We start from the raw sequence: 20,569 nt of genomic DNA, 5'->3' as shown, positions 1-20,569 counted from the left end.
ACTGTGGTGTCCTGGGACACAGTCACATCTGACCGTTGACTTTTTGTCTTCTGCCCTATTCCCTGACAGTGTGGAAGGAGAATACGTGCCTATGGAAGGAGATGAAGTCACTTACAAGATGTGTTCAATCCCACCCAAGAATGAGAAGCACCAGGCTGTGGAAGTTGTCATCACTCACCTGGCACCAGGCACCAAACATGAGACCTGGTCAGGACATGTCATCAGTTCCTAGGTGGCCTCCTGGTACCCCTGCTTCCTCTCTTCTCCCCAGCTTGGCTCTCCTGGAGGACACTGTTTTGGGAGGGGAGGTGGGACAAGTTTTGGGGACAGACAGATGAGTTATGAGTAAATTTCAGCCAAAGGGTGGGAAGGGAGTGGGAACTCAAGGGTCAAATTGTTAGATGTGACTTAATTGCTGAAGAAAGGAGAAGGGGGGACCAGGGGCCAGGGGCAGGGGTGAGGGGGGACGTGTTTTGACGCCTTACCCCCTGAAATGTATTAATTTTTTTAACAAGAGGAGGCTCAGTAGCTGAGTGGAGGATTAAACTTTAAGCCCAAGAAGATTTAGAAAGGGCAACCTTTTGGGATGTGTTATTTTCCTAACATTCTGGCTGGGCAACTGTTAGCTCCAGCTTCCACATAGAAGGACCTGCTCCCTGTACCTGTATGTGCCGGGGCCTTTACACCACCAGTTACAGCTCTGGGACAGAGGCCTGGGAAGGGGCCTAATGGATAGTTTGGATTTTCTTCCCTGAGGCCCCAATGCTATAGTGACTCAGCTTGTCGCCTCTCAGTGTCCTTAGCTAGTCTTAGCCTTTGCCTTAGCATTGAGCCAGGATTACTGATTAGTTAGAATGGGGATGACCTGAGGATGATGGAGACTTGGGAGAAGCAGTTGAGTGTGGGGAATGAATCTCTGGATTCTTGGGAAGTTGTTTCAGTGCCTTTCTTGAGAGGGTACCATCTAAGGGTGGGGAAGCAGGAGGGCCAACCAGCTGGCGAGAGGAGAGGGATTGATGGGAGAGAGATTAGGCAGCCCAGCCCCTATGTAACTCCCAGGATCCCATCGGGGTACTATGGAGAGTTTCAGTCATGCAAAGTTGTAAGACAGAATCCCTCATTCCTGCTGTAAAGCTTTACATTTTTCTACTTTTGAGGCCCCAGTATGAGGACATCCCTGCTCCTAATGAAGCCTTTGGGCTTTGATGCTTAGGTGTCAAGTTTGGATCCACCTCTCTGGTTTTTTGGCTGTTTTGTGCTCTGTTTGAACCATTATACTGTGAAAGGTGGTACAGTGAGGGCTCCTGTTTAGAACACAAAACCATCTCTTAAGGTTTGTGCGGCAACGCTAGCTGACTGAGGGGGGTAATTGCTTGCTTTCTGACAACCTGAGTAAAGTGAACATTTTAAACATATTTTGTATGGTGACTTATTTTAAATGTGACATATTAAATGTTTAGTTTTTTTTTTTTAGTGATTAAGGTTCCTGCCTTAAACCAGATACAATTGCATGTGTGCGCTTGTCTTGCTACAAGATTGCACGTACTGTACATATTTAAGTTCTTTTTTTAAGCAAATGAACCTTTTGGATTTTCTTTGTAATTGGTTTTCTGCATTTACAGTGGTTGCTATTTAAAAGGAAAAATGTATGCTATATTCTGAATTTTGTGGTTTTTAGAAAATGATTAAAACATTTTAAATGGCTGCTTATTTGCTGATGATTTAAAACTGAAGTTCAAGAATTAACTGCTTGTTAACTTTTGTTGAAAATGGCTAAAGTAAAGTTCCTTAACTTTTGTTATTGTTTCTTGTTTATTCTATAAGAGTCACGCTATTTGAAAACGGGCTGACAGCTAGAAACACTTGATTTAAAAAATGATGTAGGATTAGAAACTGAGAGCTGGAAGGAACTTTAGACATTATCCAAGAGTATCTTGAAACAGAAGCCTGCACACTGACTTTAGAAAACTACAAATTAATATTATGTTGCATTGTGTTTTTATTTGGTTAAACATTTCCCAATGCCATTTTAATCTCGTTCAGCCCAACTACTTGATAGAGAAATGGTAGCCCAGGGAGGGTAGGTAGTTAAGAGTTAAGTAGCAGCCTTAGGATTTGAACACAGGTCCCCAAGATGAAATTTAACATTTTTTCCACTGTACCAGGCACAAGGTTTGTCATCAGCAGATATTTTATTAGTGCTACTAGGTTATGAGACACTAGGGTAGGGTGCAACAAATTGTGTGTCTGGCAGCCAGGCCAACAGTGCTCAGAGGATCATCAGCAAAAGGCTGTCCGTCTCTTACCAAGTGGTCTTGGGCATGTTCACTTCATCTCTGGACTTTACTTTCCAGATACAAAAGGGCAAGGGCCAGGCAAACAGGGTTAAGTGTCTTACCTAGGAAGTGTGTGCCTGAGGTCAGATTTAAATGCAGATCCTCCTGACTTCAGGCATGGTGCTCTATGCATTGTGCCATCTTAACCTATCCCATTGATTATTAAAATGAAATTATTGTTATTAAGATGAATAAAATAAAAAAAATTTTAAAGAGGGTAGGTGCAGTTGGGGTAAGTGAACGAATCTCTATAGTTCCTTCCCATTCTACATTTCTCTACATCAGTGGTCCTAGTGATCGAAAAGATAAGCTGTCTATATCATCTGACTGAATTTGAGCTACTTTCCTGAGCCTCAGTTACATTAGCTAAAAAATGAGCGTAATAGTTATCAAAGGGTTGATGGGAAGACTGAATATAAGCACACTATAAATTGTAAAGCATCATGCAAGTATAAGGTTGTGGTACTGTCATTGCTTTAGATCCCAGGTTCCTACGTTGTCTTTCTCAAGCTTCTCTTCTTATAACTTATTTTCTGTCAGAACGTACATTCTGGGTCAAAGCCTTCCCCCATCCCAGAGTCCTCTCCCCAAGAATGACAAGGCCCAAAGGAGTCCATAACTCTCTCAATGTCTGGCCTTGGCAGCCCTCAGCTACATTTTGATCCTTCTCTCTATCTAAAGGCTTTCTAATCTGCCTTCACTAGGCTAATTCACAAAAGGAATAAGTCTAGAGTATAAGGTGAAGTTGGATGAGGAATCGGGAACCAAGAGCGATTCTGTCTACCTCAGGAGTTCAAATCCGCTCCCTTGTTGGTCTCTTCTTCTTGTAACAGAAAAGCTTTTAGGGACTTTACAGATCTCCAGTTTGATAGGAGAATCCTTCTCCGGAGTGGGGTTCACTTCCCAAGGCTCGAGTAGGAGTCCCTCTGAGCTGTTTCACCCTCAGTTTCCTCTCAACACTCAGAACTGGTAGTTACAACCTTTTCAGATTCCACCCCAACGCCAAGGTTCTAAGAATCTCTCTTGTCAATCACTGCTCCACTGCATTTCGTAGCATCTCCTTGCAAATACATTTTCTTCTTCCAAAATTCCATCTCTTCAGACTCAGGGTTCAGACTGCTTAAAACAACTTGCCATGGCCACAGGGGTGGTATATCTGTTTGATAATGTAGTTAAACTAAAGAGAGTGACCTGGGATTTGAATTCTGTTCTTCTAATGACACATTCTGTGCTTTCAAGCTGCATACAAACATGTATTCAAGATGGAAAGACTGCCTAAGAAGTTACTTTGTCTACGTTCTAGCAAATTGCAAGAGGATCTTGTGTTTTCCAGAAAGGTTTTGTTTGCCATTCAGGCGCCTACTGTGCTTCCATGATGTTTTTCTAGTTATGAACAGAGCCTAGACACAGCTGCCTAACAATTTCCTGGGTAGAATACATCAGAGGATAATAGATGGAGAACTAGGAGGGGACTTAGAGGTAGATCATCTTGATCAACTGTCTCACAAATGTGGAAACAGAAGCTTTGAGAGACTAAATCATGTGGCAGACCCAGGCCTTGGGCTCTGACTCCAAAGGCAGTGCTATTCCTACTACGCTATATGCTATTCCTACAGAGAGCCCAGCAGTACGTGTATGAGGAGGTGAGTGTTACATGGAGGCTCCATCCGTGCCATGGTATACATATACACTCACACCTGTAGAGTGCTTTAAGGTTTACAAATACCTTCCTCCATTCTTGAAGGAGTTATTCTATGAACATTCTACAAAAATTCAGGGAAAATGTCCGCAAGTCAAAGGAGAACACAGTCTGATTTATAGATAAGTTTTTGTTCAGGTTTGAGAAGCTAGAACTAATTCTTTGGATTTTTTTGGGGGGGGGCATTAAAATATTTATCTTGGGAGGCAATTGTTAAAAGTGGAAAGACGCTTACTTGGATAATTTGGGATAAATTTAAGGCTTTTTTTTTTTAATTAAGCTTTGAAAAACTCTCCCGTAATAGTTAGAAATGGTTTTTCATGCTGGAAAGAGCAGTGTACTAAAGAGCCTTACGTATTAGTCTTGGCAAGGCCTTTTCCAACTCTTAACATTAAACAGTTCTATGTATGTAAAGTGTTATCCTAGAATCCAGTGAGGTAGTCTAAACCTAAGTTGTAAGAATTGTGTAGTAAATTTTTACTTGTGGAAAAAGCAACACGTAAGGGAAATTTTCCTTCAATTTGGTGCTTAACAGTATAGAAATGAAAGACTGATCAATTTTGAACTACAGGCAGGGAGCCAAAGGCCATAGGAGAAAGAGAAGTGGGTCTTAGTATCAGTTCTAAGACAGAAGAGCACTAAGGGCTAGGTAATTGGGGTTAAGTGACTTGCCAGGGTCACACAGCTAGGAAGTGTCTGAGGCCAGATTTGAACCCATATCCTTCCAATTCCAGGCCTGGCTCTGTCTTCTCTGAGTCACCTAGCTGCCCCAGAAGTGGGTGTTGTTAGGAAGCATCTGGTCAGTGGGGCTGGCAAAAGTACTAAGATAGAGGTGTGGTTTAACTACTATTTATAAAATATTAGAAATGGAAGGAAGCAGAGAAAATGACAGCTTTTAAAACGTTTCTAAGGACTATTCTTTCAGTTTGACCAAAGACCAAAGGCGAGGAGGAGGAGGGAAGGTGCATTTATTCTGTCTCATCTGTAGAGCCTAAGTAATCAAATGACTCACTTTGTAATTGCACGGCACACTTGCAAACCTTAACTCCTGAGCTCATGTTAGCAAAGATGCATACCAAATTTGTGCTTTTGCTAAAAATTGTGAAATTTTATTTTTGATTTTGAAATAGTTTTGTACATCATTACACCATTTGCAATGTTTAAAAAACCAAGCTTTTAGCTGGTCATAGTTTTTGAGTTTTACTAATCAGAAATACCATGTGCAACACTTTGGGTGGGGGCAGCAGAGAACATTCATGAGTCAACATCAGTCCCTCTGCTTTCTCCCCACCTCCAAACTTTTCCCCAGCCCAGTGCCTAGGTATAAGGTAGCAAGGAACAGCATTAGTCTACTGTGGTAGAAGGGTTATTCTTCCCTCTCTTTGTGCTTGCTTGCATGCTATGGGCCAGATCCACATTGGGTTTGACTGATGCTGGCTGGAGAGAAAGCTAGTCAATGGGAAGTCTAGCTGATTGATACAAAATCTTGGCAGTAGAGACCCAGTTTCAGATGCTGGTGCTGCTGGTATGGCCACCTAGCCTTTGATTCTTTCAGTAGCAGCAAAGAGGGAGTGCCTGAGTTTTCTTTTTAAAAGATTTAAATAAAAAAAGACATTTTTAACCATTTCATTTTCTTCCTTAAAAATTTTTACTCTCCAGGAGCACATTACGATATGGGCAAAAGGGTTTTTGCTTTTGTACCATTTTTCATCAAAAATTCAAATAAGGAAGTTTTAAAGCAATTAAGAGAAGTGAAACCAAAGGTGTTATTACCCCTTCCAAAGCAGTCAGTTCTGTTAGAGGTTTATCAAGAGTAGATGGCATTTTCCCCTAATAAATAATGGAAGAGGGGATGAAAAACTTCACATTGTTTAACGGATTAGGATTTTTTTTCTTAACTTTACCTTTAAAGTAAGTAGGAGGTAGCATAGAGCATTTCTTAGCCAACCTAAACAAGAATAACTTGTTTCCTGAAAGTTTGGAGAGAGGTCTAGAACCGTTTTGTTTTAGGATGTTCAAGAGCCCAGCTTGGCTTCTGTAAAGCAAAGCTCCCATCAGGGTAGGGTGCTGGAAGAAGGCTTCTCTAGCCTCAGCAACCACTTCTTAGCTAAATGTTTTCCATTTTCTTCCATCAAAGGCAGTGAGGGACAGATGCGATGGTTATACAGCAGGTGGATTAGCTGCACTATTCAGATAGGAGTAAGAATTTCCAACAATGCTGGACAGAGATACAGGTTTTTCTACTGGCTGTCATCTGTCCATTTATCTGGCTGGTCATACAAGATTAGCTTCACAAAAATGAATGGAGGTTAAGAAGAGGACACAGTCATTCAACTTGAATAAAGCCTTGAACACATGTAAGTCAACCTCACGATAGAGTTTTGGGAAAACAAGGAGCCTTCATTAAATCCTAAAGTCAGTAGGAGCAGTTTTCATTTAGGTTTGTGGGTTTAAATTTTGAACTGCATAATTTTTCACATAGGAATCATTAGTAAACAGTTTCCTGTCCTATTTTGCTGTGGTGGGGGGTCCACCTGTATTTGCACAACTTTAAATTTGGGAAGGGGTAAAACCCATCTGTCACAGGACCCCTGGGTTTGGTCAGTTTGTATGTCACCTTTCTTGTTCCAGTATGAGAACTTCTCCAAAGGGACAAACATATACTACAATTATACACCTTAGTTTTGCCCTAGAAAATGGGAAAATATTTTTTTCAACACATGTGGCAAAGCTCCATTGAATGTCTGAATTGGTGATGGGCAAGGGAGGATTTCTCAAGTTTGAAATGGTGATGTAGCAGTGTTCCAAGGCTTGTTAACCTTCTCCATAGTTTCGAGATGACTTTTTCCCATTCAGTCTTAAGGCCAGGAAATGAAAGGTTATAAGAAAAGCTCCTCACAGATTCGTTGTGTGTCCTTTGGGCTGGTCACTGCATATCCTACTGTTCGGGAATCTGTGTAGATTTCATAGTCATTTCCACCCTATAAACAAAGGAAAGACATAAGGAGGTTTGAGTTGTTACCCACACTTCTTTAAAGCATGTGACTGTTGTTACTTTAGTTTCAAAAGTTCTTAGAGAAATAAAAAAAACCTCAGTCTTAACAGGGATAGGAGAAACACACTGGTAATTAGTCAATCTTTGGAGAAAAAAAGCATTAAATAACTTAAGAAATCAAACAATTTGTATAGTTATTACCTGAGCTAAAAAAAAAAGATAAGACCTTTTCTGTGAAACACGAATAAACTTAAAACATGTAATTATCTTTATAAAGGAAAAAATGTTTGCATGAGGACTGGTTTAGTTCTTTTTCTTCTAACTACAAAACTGATGGTTATTAAACAGAGAAGCTTAGGGCTGCAAGGGCAAGGGGCCCATATCTACCTTCTGCCCCCTATTCTGCATAAAAGGGCCCAGAAAGGAAAGTGATTTGCTTCCATTTATAATCCATTCAAGGTATTTTAAAAAATTATACCAAAGTTCTTTCTTGGAAAACTAGATGATGTCACACTCAAAATTTTGAAAAATGTCAGCTAACTTTTAACACAAATGACATTTGCAACATTATAAATAACTGCAGTCAGAAGAAAACTGTAGGAGATGCAATAAAAACAAAGAAAAATGTGAATATATGGGCACATTTGGTATTTTCAAAGTACTGACACTTGAAGTTAAAATTTTATTTTCATTTGTAATAACAGTCCACTTCCCCAACACCATATCATTTGCCTCACAAAATTATAGCTAAAATGGAAGTTCTTGGAGGGGACTAATCTTTGATGAATGACATCACTAGGGCTCAAGGTGAATAAATTACATTATCTAGTGAAGCCTCATTGGAGCTTTTCCATATCTAATTCGATTTTAAAAAATGGCTACCAGTGGTTTAGTCTGGCTTGTATAATGAAAAAAGGTGTAGGAATTGAATTACATCAATGATTATACTCTTCTAAGCCCTGGGAAGTGTTTACTGATTTCAGATCCCATGTCTGGCCAGCAGCCTTTTGAAAAGTTAAATATGAAGGAAATTATGCTGCCCCTTTTCCCAGTAAATGTAGGAATGGGTTGATGGCTAAGAAGTATCTAAAAGAACTAATCTGCTGCCTGTAGAAATTAAAATCTATCAAAGGCAAGTTGCTTTATAAATAATCCACAGAAACTTATGAAAGAATTCGTAACATGGATTAAAATCTATTATTTTGCCAAAACAACTTAAACACGAACATTTCAGCATCTGAATAAAAAAATTGAACTATATATGAAAGCATAAAACTTTCACGTGGCAGGAACAAAATCTAGCCTATTTGCGCCTCTTTCAGAAGTTCTTTTCCAACATAACTTTTATTTTCTTAACCCATAACCTGTCTTAGAACTTATAAGTATCAGTTCGAAGGCAGAAGAGTGGCAAGGGCTACGGAACTCAGGTTAAGTGACTTGCTTGGGGTCACAAAGCTAGGAAGTGTCTGAGGCTACATTTGAACCCAAGATGACCTCTCTATTCACCGAGAACACCTATCTGTCCCTCTAATTCTAAGCTGAAAGACTGTACATATATAATCGTACAGTTGTCCTTTGGGTAAAGATATAGTTAGGACTTATATTTGCCAGTTAAAATGCCATAGACAGTGAAGGCCATTTTAGGACTTGGGCATTTGCACAGATTAGTTAGCAAGAAGTCTAAGAGAAAATAAGAGCTCGGATCATATTTTCGCACAACAAAAACACCATTTGTGTATTATGCACCTAGAAAGACACAGCATTTTAATAGGACAGTTTTATAGCTGTTCATTCTATGTTAAGGGAGAGGGGGAAAAGGGAGAAGGGGAAAGGTATAGGGGAAATGGAGGAGAGAGAGAGAGGGGTTGTGAATTCCTGTTTTCTCACTCATTGGCATGCTGTGCACAAGTGGGCACTTAATAAATACTGGTCAAGGAAAGCCAAAGCAAGGCCAAAACACCCCTAAAAGCATCTAGTAGAGATAGTGCTGGTATTTGCCTATGTCTCAGTCATATTATTGGGGTTTGAATGCAGCATTTGCATTACAAAATAGCTGAACCTCAATGGTTCCTGGCTAACTCAAGGAGATGCCTTGAACTTTTTTCATCCTAGTGTTTTCACAAAAGCTATGGGTTTTCCTTCCTGTGGCAGTAGTCCTCTTGTATGCCAGAATGGGGTGGGGTTTGAGAGGGATCAAGCACAGGGAAGAAGACGGTCAATATCTAGAAGAATGAAGCCTGGAGCTATAAAGAAAAGATCTCTGCCTTCCCATTAGCTGCTGCTTTCCAATGCTGGCAGAAGTGGGGTGAAGACAACTTTTGGTAAAAGAAAAGTCACAAGTGTAGAAACACACCTTCAAAGAAAACTGAGAGGCTACTGGGGAAAAAGACTAAACAAATGGCAGTATATGAATGTAACTGAATAGATTAGTGTCCTAAGACATGATGAAATGGCCATTTTAGAGGGCACTTGGGAAACTTTTATAAACTGATGCAAAACAAAATTAGTAAAACTAATAATTTACTCAATGATAACCATATAAAGACTTTAGAACATTGATCAGAGAAATGATAAGCCTTGAGTCCAAAAGAATAAAGATGAAACATCATCTCCAGATGGAGACGAGATGAACTCAAGATACAGAAGGAGGTATACAATTTTATTTTATTTTTTAAATCCTTATCTCCTGCCTTCAAATCAAAACTGTGTATTGGTTCAAGGCAGAACAGTAAGGGGCTAGGCATAGGGGTTAAGTGATTTTTCCAGGGTCACACAACTAGCAAGTGTCTGAGGTCAGATTCAAACCCAGGACCTCCCATCTCTAGGCCTGGCTCTCAATCCACTGAGTTATCCAGCTGCCCCTGGCATACAATTTTTGCCAAGACTTATATGGGAATTTTTTTGCTGGGATTACACACACACACACACACACACACACACACACACACACACACACACACACACACACAAGGACTTTATTTTTATTTTTTGCTTGTTTTAAAATTTGCTCAATGAGGGGGTAGTGGGAAGGACAGATTTAACTTAGAAATACTTGTCTCTTAGAAGATCTAAAGAAAAAAAGAATAAGGAGAGGATGAATAGAAGAGATTATATTGCCCTGCAGTGAATCTGATATATTTGGGCTAGCAATCTATCTGAAATTTGCTGCTGCTTCTTCTTTAAAAGCCTAGAGCAGTGATAGAAAACCTATGGCACAGGTGCCAAAAATGGCATACAGAGAAAACTGAGCATGTGGCTGTCTTCCCTCCTCCTGCCCCCACCTCCCAGTTCGTTATTAGAAAGGCAGAGGGATTGGGGGGGAACAAGAGCTGCTCCCCTCCCCCTCTCCAGACAACATTTTTCCATACCCCTCTGCCCAGCAGCCCAATGGGAATGCACAAGGGGGTAAGGTGGGTGGCTCACAGGTAGCAGAGCTGAAGGGGAATAGAGTGCTTGGGCCACTGCCTTCCAGGTCTCTCTCCATTCACTGAGGACATTCCTCACTTCACCTGCCCCTCTGTTCAGTAGCCCAACAGGAGCCCTCCCTCCCCTGAATGAGGTAAAGGTGAGGTAGGGTGTGCCTGGCACTCAGGGGGCATGGGTGGCACTCCTTCCCTAAAAGGTTCAACAGTGACTAAAGTAACTGGCCTTGATAGGGAGAACTAAACATTTGCCATTTGAATGGGATTGGGAGTATTGAAGAGAGGTGGGTTCTTAGATTTTGTTTTTTCTCCAATATTTGCTTATGTTCTTGATAATATGAATAGTGGAGTTTAATTATGATACTGATTTTTTTTTTTAAACCCATACCCTCTTAGTAACAAGAAAGGCAAGAGCTAGGCAAATAGGATTAAGTGACTTGCCTAGGGTCACACATCCAGAAAGTGTTTGGGGTCAAATTGGAACCCAGGTCCTCCTGATTCCAGGCCTGGTACTCTATTTTCTAGAATATCTAGCTGTATCTATGATACGATTATAATGAAAGATAAACTACATATTCATGGGAAAGATGATCATATAAAATGTCAAAAGCTATGAGAACTTAAGCCATTATCTACCTCAACACTTTTATTTCATGTATTTATTTATTTAATTAAACCCTTAACTTCCGTCTTGGAATCAATATTGTGTATAGGTTCCAAAGTAGAAGAGTGGTAAGGGCTAGGCAATGGGGATTAAGTGACTTGCCTAAGGACACACAGCAAGGATGTATCTGAGGCCACATCTGAACCCAGGTCCTTTATCCAGACCTGATTCTCTATTCACTGAGTCACCTAGCTGCCCCCAATATCCTCATTGTATAGGGGAAGAACCTGGATCCCAGAAGAGGAAATGATTTGCTTGAGGTAATTTGTTCAACAGGAGTATCAAGGTCAGACATGTTGTTTAGTGGTTGAACTAGGAAGAAGTCACAGATCTTTTGATTCCTATTTCAACTATTATATCATATCAGCTCTCATTTAGCTCAGGTATTGAAGAATATTTGTATCTATAAGTGCCACAGATGGATTAGAAGTACATAGATGTTTGGTGATAACTAAGAATTGGCAGACTCATTACAAAAGACCATATTGAACCTGGAAAAAAATCTGCTTCTCATGGAATTGGAAGAGCTGGAGCAGACAGAACAGTGTGGAAGCTGTTCAGTGCCTATTCATCTTACAGCTGCCAAAGGACAGGGAACAGGGATTCACAGTTGTTTTTGGGAATCATTGGAGAAAGCAAATACATAAACCAAGTGCTGGGCAGCAGTTTTCTGACTTGCTCATCTAACTTCAATCAGCCACAATGTGATTTTTGTCTCAAAAGACCTATTTTCAAATAATAAATATGACTACTGGTAAAGTTTGTCCACAGTAACCTCTGAATAATCTAATTCTGTACCTACCATAAGGTTATTGGACTTGGAACAAGAAGATGGGTTAGGAGTCCTGTCTGCCTTAGTGCCCTCATCTCTAAAATGTGGGTGATGCTGTTCCCTGCCTATATCATATAACATGAGGATCAGATGAGATAAATGTTAATTACCATGCCAATGTAAAGTATTACCACAGTACCATGCTCCAACTTGTTATAACATATCTCACCTTGTACAGATTACTTTGTCTCTTGTGGCCTTTTCCTCAGCTATAAGATATACTGCTCAAGTAAAATGTAAGATCCTTATATGCCCAGCACCTAGTAGGGGCTTCCTGAAGACTGTGGAATTGAATTCCCTTCCTGTTCTGTGTCCTATGATCTTACTTTGTATTTGTGCACAATATCTTTTGAGAGGAGGAAACAGCTTAAATATCTTTGAACTAAAAACGAATCTGATCATAATATTAAATCGACAACTTTACTTGCCTTCTTGGAAATTAATGGCAACTCAGGAAAAAACAAAAAAAGGCCCCTAGCCTTATCCAGTCAATTCCTTTCTGTTTCTACAGTGATACTGAAAGAGTGATGAAAAGGTATGGTTACAGTGTGCTAAGAATCCTGCCATTTTTAGACTGCTTATAAATGCTGTGGAGGCTGTTCAGGTCAGTGTACAAAGTGAAGAGGAAGAATTCCTATAGATGGCAAGGACTCTTGCTTGCAGATGATAATATGCTGATTAGATTAAGTCCTTAAAGAGTTTCCTAAATGGGATCAAAAATCATGTATAAGATTTCAATTTAACTATCCACACAGGAAAAAACCCCAAGTGGATAAAGAATAACTATTGTCTAGACAATAACCTTCTTAACCTGGGCTAGATTTCAGGGGGTTCATGAACTTTACATCTTTACTCCAACATAACTGGTTTCCTTTGTAAATCCTTATTTTATGCATTTTTAAAAAACCCTTACCTTCTGTCTTAAAATAAAAACTGTGTATTGGTTACAAGGCAGAAGAGTGGTAAGAGCTAGGCAATGGGGGTTAAATGACTTGCTCAGGGTTGTATAGCTAGGAAATGTCTGAGGCTAGATTTGAACCCAAGACATCCCATCTATAGGCCTGAATCTTAAGGCACTGAGCCACTGATCTGCCCCCTATGCGTTTAAAAATACTGTAAGAAGGGAGTCCACAGAAAAGTGTCCATTGACACAAACAATTACTATCATGCCCCCTATGCGTTTAAAAATACTGTAAGAAGGGAGTCCACAGAAAAGTGTCCATTGACACAAACAATTACTATCAAACCCATGGTTTTCTACACATTCTAGAGGTGATGGGGCAATGTCATTGGTACACATGGCTTTAACCACCACCTAGAGACAGGTAACTCCGGTATCTAGTCTCTAGTCTGTTTTATCTTCTAATCTCTACTTGCTTCTCCTACTGCCTTTAGGACATTTCCATCTAGATGCCCTCTAGTGTCCTAGATAGAATATAAACAAAACAGAGCTCGTTTTCTCCCCTGAACTTGTTCCTCCTGATTTCACCATTTTATTTTGTTGTACTACCATTCACCTAGTTTTTCCTATTTGTAACTTTAGGTTTATTTTTTATTCTTTCTTCCTTATCTCATATATAATTATGGGACTATAAAATCTTAGAATTAGAGCTAGAAAGGTCCTTATATGTCATCAAGCCCAACACTTCATTTTGCAGATGAAGAAACTGAGGCTCAGAGAAGTCTCAAGTAAATCTAAAGCTATAAATAAACTGAGGCAGGAGCAGAAAGTGTAGGGGAGAGATTTGGGGATCAGTTTTTACATTTAAAAATGCTCCTTATTAAGAGTATCATCAAAAACAAACGTTTAGTGAACCTACCACTCAGAGTATTGTTCTGAGGACAATAAACAAGTAAATATCTTTACTTGCTATTGAGAAATGTATCAAGATTAACAAGAGGTACCAGTTCAGACTTCCTTGAAAAGATTTTTTAAGAGCCCAGAGGTGATTTTTATCATTCCAAAAGTGCTCTTCTAAATTCTAAGCTTTTGTAAGTCTGATCTCCATACAAAGAATCCTTCATTAAAGATCACCATCCATCCATTCTTTCTCATCCTGTTTGACTCTCATTCATGTTTTTGTCTAAACTTCTCACAGGAAGTCTACCAAGTATGCCTGTATCCCTAACTCAACACTTGTTGACATTGCATTTGTGCCAGCAGACATAGGGGGGCTATCAGTTGGTTAGCCTGAACTCTTGTAGCATAACCAAATCACCTCCTATCCTGGCCATCTGTTTTTTGGATAATATGCTTTCATCCTGTTTCTCCTGCTCATTTCTTCATCAGTTTTATACAACTTACTCCCACCTACCACTGACTTTTGGATGATCTGCAGCATCAATTCCCAAGAGACTAGAGAGAGATAAAGGAGAGTATCCAGTAAGAGGAGGTGGTCAATAATGTAAAGGGATTGGAAAAAAACAACCACCAGAATCTGGTTATTATTAGGAGGTTCCTTAGAGAAAGCATTGAGTAAATATGCATTTACTGAGTGCAAATTTTATGGGCCAGGCCCCATGCTAGGGTGCTAAAGATACAAAATAAGGAAAAAACACAGTCCCTGTCCTCAAGGAACTTACATTCTAATGGAGACAACAATCAAATAGCTACATATATAAAGGGAGTTTCAGCAGTACTAGAAGACTGATTGCAAGTGGTCAAGGTACAAGTAAGTAGTGAAGAAATGGAGGCATCAGATGTTGGCAAAGTTATGAATAAATATGTAACTGAAGGTAAGATAGAACAGAAATGCTAAAGAATGGCTTAAAATTTTTTTTTAAGGAATGAGGAAACCTCAATATGTTTATTGGCTAGATGGAAAGATGCCATGAAAATGAGGGAATGACTTGAAACAAGGTGCTGGAGAGGCAGGGAGGAATGGTATCAATAGCTGAAGGATAAATTCTGGTGATTAGATGGAATCACTCTTCTATGTCTAGTAGGAAGGAGAAGTTGCTGCTGTTGAAGAGAGTTTACAGAAAGGGAGCAGGAGCTGAGAACACTCACTCTGGATAGCCTCTTCTCTTTTTAGTGAAGTAGGAATTTAAGTCATTTGTTGTTAAATGGGGGGGGTGGGGGGTGGGAAGAAAGTGAAATACAAGCAATATGCAGTCACTGTAAGGAGTGATATAAAGGACCCAAAGACAGATTCTGATTGTTGCCTGAATGAAGGATAAAGAGATTATTACAAGGGAAGAATGGGTGGTAGGTTGGTAGGTTGGTAGGTAGGTAGGTAGGTAGGTAGGAAGGAATAAATGGAGAGTGGCAATGATCCCAAAATGGGAAAGGTGAGGGCTTCCCTGAATAATAGAAAAAAAAACACCTGAAGTTGATTTTTGTTGGTATCAAGATTTAAATTCTGTTCTGTGAAGTGGAATAAACAAATGAGACCTTTTCAGATGACTATCTGAAAGCCACCTTTCCACCAAAGTTAGCTTTTGTAGTCTTAACAAGTTCCTCCTTTTTTCAATATGAAAGAAAATGACATTTTGTAGGCAGGTATGAGTAAGCTTCTTAGAGTTATTTAGCATCTGAATAGAATATAATTATACTTCCTAGTTGTTTTTGAAAAAAAAAATAGCATGAAATTAGATAGTGACAGTTTGCAATGGATTTTTTAAATGGAACCTATTAAATGAATATTATCCTGAAAATAATTTCAATAACCAGATACAGCAGTCATATATGAATTTTTTCACTCACTGTCATAAAGAATATAAAATACACAATTTTATCTATCTGAAAATACATTATTCATGAGGATGAGAAGAACAAAAACTTCATTTAATCTTGCTGGAAGGTACTCTATAATATGCTATCAGATATTATTTCTTGAACTAGAGTCAAGAGATGTAAAAGGTTTCTGTTACCAACTATATGACTGGGCAAATCACTTTAAGCAATCAAGCACTTTATAAAGTACTGTGTTTGATGCTAGGGATCAAGAAGTATAAGATGTGGTCTCTGTCTATGAAGAGCTTATAATCTATTCAGGAAGACAAGGCCCTTAGATAAAAAGATAACAAACAATTTAAGTCACAAGAAGCCAAGTTTGTAGCATAGATACCATATGCTGTAGGAGTTCAGTGTAGAGAGAGATTCCAGTTGGCTGGGCTGATGAGGAAGGGCTTCTCAGAGCTTATCCTCTTAGGTAGAGTTAAAACCACACACTCTTCCCTACTCCGCCTCCAAATCTATCATTCATACTCTACAATTCCCAACACATGGCATATGAGGCAGTATGGTTAAAAAAAGAAAAGGGTCCTGAAGTCTTAATTCTGTCACTAACTAGCTATGTGACTTTGGATAAGTTATTTTATCCCTAAGGGCCCCACTTTCCTCATTTATCAAATAAGGGTGTTGGACTAGATAATAATTCACATCCTTTCCAGTTCTATTACCACAAAATCTAAATTGGCACAGTTCAAAGGGTGAGATTTTTACTTTATCAACTGGCTGAGTAGGGCCAGTGCCTGTTTGATTTTTTTCAGTGACTTATATTTCCAAAGGCAAAACCCTTCATTAATTTCCTCACTTCTAAGATAGACAAAACTGAATGGCTACAAACGAACTTAAAGATAATGTATGCGGCCAAATCACATTCCATTAATACCTTTTCCCTTCTCATGTTTCACTGTTACTATGTGCCTTAATGCCAAGATACAAAAATCAATTGCTTTTATAAGTCAGAAGGATAATAGATTATGAAAATAACTTTATTTATACACATCACAAATTAAATAGTCTTATTAAGATCTTGACCATATAGCAGGCTTGCCTGCTTAGCAAAGGATATGCCAAAGGAAGAGTCAAATTTCAAAATGGTATGCTAAATGCCAATTCTCTATGCCATGAGTAGAGGTCATGGTACAGGGCTGCCCGCCTAGCCAGATATATACTTTTGATAATATTTGGTCTTGATACCTTAGAGTAATGTTTTACACTAGATATGTATAGTCCTTAGGGTGGTGGGAATTGACATTTTGGTGTGGAGTAAGGTGGACTGGGCTCTCTCCTCCTTGATCTCCATAACTCTGGCTATTTTCAGCTACCTTCTATGTAACCTTTGGTTTGAGTGCCTTACATATGCATAAAAACAAAAAGAAAATAGATGCTTACTTCTCTAAATGTCCTAAATGAAACCCTTCATTTTCCTGCCAATATATGATTCAGGTCTTGTTTAACTTTTAAGGAGGATTTCACAAAATAGCCTATGCAAATAGAAGCAAAGTATAGTAAAAAATCCTAGTGCATTTGGAGTCACATAGGCCTTGAATTCAAATCTCAACTGGCTATTTTCCTCCCTGTACAATTTTAGGCAAGATTCTGATCCTCTTTGGATCTCTACTGCTTTGCTTGTAAATCGAAGGAGTTGGACTACATAATCTCTAAGAAGATTATAAGTCATATCCAATTTTAGAAAAGTTAACATTTCTATATAGTGTACACACACACCCACATATACACAGAGCATTTCAACAGTGCAAACTGAAATAATGTTAAGATTTAAAGACTAAAACTGAAATAGATCTAAGTCAGCTTTGATTCTTACCCCTATAGTGGAATTTAAATTCCTTAGCTAAAAGAGGAAGCCTCAGCTGTGCTTCCCTTCTTTCTCCATTCTCTTGTGGTCAGAATTAGGAGTTTCTAGGAAAATGCTTAGGAATGTATGTGACTGACACCATCCCTAAACATGGCCAGAAACTCAGAGGGAATGATCAAGTAAATATTTAGCATTCCCCTGATGTGGAGAAAGTCCATTTATTCATTTTCTACCCTATTTAGAGTAGAATGCTAAGAATAAAGGAAATATAAAAATACTTTAATACTTACTGGCATGGTTTTGTCTCCAAAGAAATAGATTGTCTTATAGCTATCATTTTCAACAAGTTTCAGACAGTACCTCTTATCCCATCCATTAGGAAATACATCCAGGCTTATTTGGCCTCCTGCATCAAAGACAAATGGTAAAAAAGGATTATTGATAGGTGATCTTTAACCAACTCTTCTAGAATATTTCAAAAGCAGGATTTGATTTTCCAATATTTTACTTTGTATACTTACACTCTGATGAATGTGACAATATTTTGATTTCAGATCCCAATTTTGACAAATCTTTCACTTGTTTGGCATTTACCTGAGTCTCAACAAGGTAGGGCTAACTCAGGGAATTAAATGTATTTGCATTTAAATGCTGTTAAGCAAGTAGCTAGTAAATGATGTATATCTAAAACAAATGTGATAAGAATGACATTGAACTGAGTATACCTCAAATTGTAGATGGCTTTTGGGGAAGTTTATATCCAGTTTACATTGTCATAAAAAAATGAAAATGAGCTAAATGGTTGCTGGTTTAAGAGCTGTAAGTTTTTTTTTTAAACCAGGAGACACAAAAATATATTATAAAAATGTTCATCTTACTGGTGTGAGAATACTCAGGCATCAAGCTATTCAGTTGTGATCCCTATTTCTAGCATTGTTAAACCAGAACACTTGAGAGAGAGAGAGAGAGAGAGAGAGAGAGAGAGAGAGAGAGAGAGAGAGGGAGAGAGAGAGGGAGAGAGGGAGAGAGGGAGAGAGAGAGAGAGAGAGAGGGAGAGAGAGAGAGAGAGAGAGAGAGAGAGAGGGAGAGAGAGAGGGAGAGAGGGAGGGGGAGAGAGGGAGGGAGAGAGAGAGAGAGAGAGAGAGAGAGAGAGAGAGAGAGAGAGAGAGAGAGAGAGAGAGAGAGAGAGAGAGAGAGAGAGAGAGAGAGAGAGATGTAATGACTAACCAGCATGACAGGAGATAAAAAGCATATTTAAAGAAGTTGGTAATTTTATTCCATTTAAAACCAAATGTTTTTCTGACTTTCCTCCAATTTTCCCACAGAATTCATTCAGGTCCTGGTATTCTGACCAAAGATAGGGAAGCAAAACACATAAGCTTTGCTTAAAGCAACTCCAAGAATGAGAAGTTTGGTTTCCTGCTTCTGGGAGAGGAGCAAGAAGACAAAGGTCTTGGGTGGAATAAGGAGAAGGAATGGGTTGGACTAGTGAGATGTAAGTCAGAGGTTAAATTTGGGGAAAAGAAATGGAAGAGAATTTGAAGAATTTCTAAACCCAGATTCTGGTCCAGATTCAACTTAATTGTAAGAAAGTAAGACCAAGGATACTTAAAGAAGATATAAATGGATTTAGGAGGCTAACAGGAGAATTAGGCAGTGGAATGTGAAGAGACAGACTCATAAAGACTAAGAAGAAAGTATATAGTTAGCAAAACAAGGCAAGTCAAAGATAGGATAAAAGGCACGGGGAACAAAGTGGATTGTTTTTAAAAGGTACATAGGGTTGAGGTGTAAGGACTTAATTTCAAGACAACCATTATGGAGAGTAGGAGAAATTGTGCAGTGACCTGCACTGAGTATTAAGACATTTATGTTTCTGTCATAATGTCTTACCTGTGTTCCAAGTGTAGACTGACTTCCCTCCTGAAAAAGGTGATGGGGCAAGGAGAATGCCTCTTCACACTCCATGTTGTTATAGAAGATGAAATGTTTTTGAAGGCGATAGAAGGGTTCAATGGGAATAAAAACATTCTGAGGTGGGGTGAGGGGAACTGACCCTTTTAAGGATAATGGAGGATGGAAGAGGAAGGGAAAGAAAAGGCACCTGTATAATTAGTCTTTAAAAACAGTCTGTAGCTCTTTCTAAAGAGGAATGAACTAGATACTCTGAAGTAGAAGCTGCTTGTCCTACAAAGAAAGAACAGTCACAAAATCTATTGAGTGAGAGATCATCCAATAAGAGGTAGAGGAAGAAGAGAAGAATAGTAGTAGTTGGTGATTTCCTGATCAGGGGTACTGAGCTCCTGATAACAACAACAGGAAGCCTGTCGCCTTCCTGGGCATGAATCCAAGACATAGAGAGACATCAAAAATAGATATCTATCTTTTCTAGTGACTCACATTAGCGCAAGTGACACTTCCAGAAAGCAAACTAAAATATATTACCAACAATTATGAAATGTTGGGCAAGAAACTGAAGATCACAAGAGTATGGGTTGTGTTTTCCTCATTTTTGTTTTTTGAAGAAATGGGATGCAGAAGAAAACAAGTAATTTGAGAAATAACTGCTTGGTAAAAAAGGGATGTCTGAGAATGAGATCTAGATTTCAAGATCAATGAGTACCAATATAAGACTGATAGATTCGTGGCCAGAGATGGAATATATCTAACAAAAGCTGAAAAGGATGCATTGTATCTTGCAAATCTATAGAGTAGCAACAAAGAGAAAAATAGCACCCAGGCTACTCACAAATTTATAGGAAACAAAATCCAAGAAAGGACTCATTGCTGCAACTCACTGCCTCAAGCATTTGTACCCCAAGTCCTAAGTATAGGCAACAAACAAGGAACTAGAGGTCCCAATCCAGAGACAAAATTGACCTAATAAGCATCACTAAGGCTTGGTGAGTGATATCCATAATTGGGTTATGGCTTTGGATTTATATATTTTATTTAAATAGACACACAATGAATAGGTAAAAGGGGGTAAAGAATGGTAGCATTATATACAAAGAAAGTCTATTCAGGTGAAGAAATCTAGCAACCAGAGGGCATGACAAAGTATTTGGATGAATG

The 20,569-nt window shown here is 38.9% G+C and overlaps 2 protein-coding genes across 12 annotated transcripts in view; one reads left to right on the top strand and one right to left on the bottom strand.

Moving 5' to 3' along the window:
• CARHSP1 (calcium regulated heat stable protein 1) overlaps window positions 1-1,797 on the top strand; it is a 28,157-nt gene extending 26,360 nt beyond the window's left edge. For all 10 annotated transcript variants that reach the window (XM_056806132.1, XM_001367025.4, XM_007498668.3 and 7 more), the window contains one exon: window positions 70-1,797. In XM_056806132.1, coding sequence (XP_056662110.1) covers window positions 70-232 — 163 coding nt within the window. In that variant the 3' untranslated portion in view covers window positions 233-1,797. The remainder of the gene's footprint in view (window positions 1-69) is intronic.
• A 3,318-nt stretch (window positions 1,798-5,115) lies between these two features.
• The window catches only part of PMM2 (phosphomannomutase 2), a 31,392-nt gene continuing 15,938 nt past the window's right edge, over window positions 5,116-20,569 (bottom strand). For both annotated transcript variants that reach the window (XM_001376810.5, XM_007498676.3), the window contains 2 exons: window positions 17,785-17,900; window positions 5,116-7,016 (listed from right to left, as the gene is read on the bottom strand). In XM_001376810.5, the coding sequence (XP_001376847.1) occupies window positions 6,915-7,016; window positions 17,785-17,900 (218 nt within the window). In that variant the 3' untranslated portion in view covers window positions 5,116-6,914. The remainder of the gene's footprint in view (window positions 7,017-17,784; window positions 17,901-20,569) is intronic.

This window comes from Monodelphis domestica, chromosome 7 (assembly GCF_027887165.1).
Source record: "Monodelphis domestica isolate mMonDom1 chromosome 7, mMonDom1.pri, whole genome shotgun sequence".
In the NCBI taxonomy this organism is placed as follows: domain Eukaryota; kingdom Metazoa; phylum Chordata; class Mammalia; order Didelphimorphia; family Didelphidae; genus Monodelphis; species Monodelphis domestica.
The sequence above is the reverse complement of the archived record's forward strand: the minus strand, read 5'-3'. Positions and strand labels throughout refer to the sequence as shown.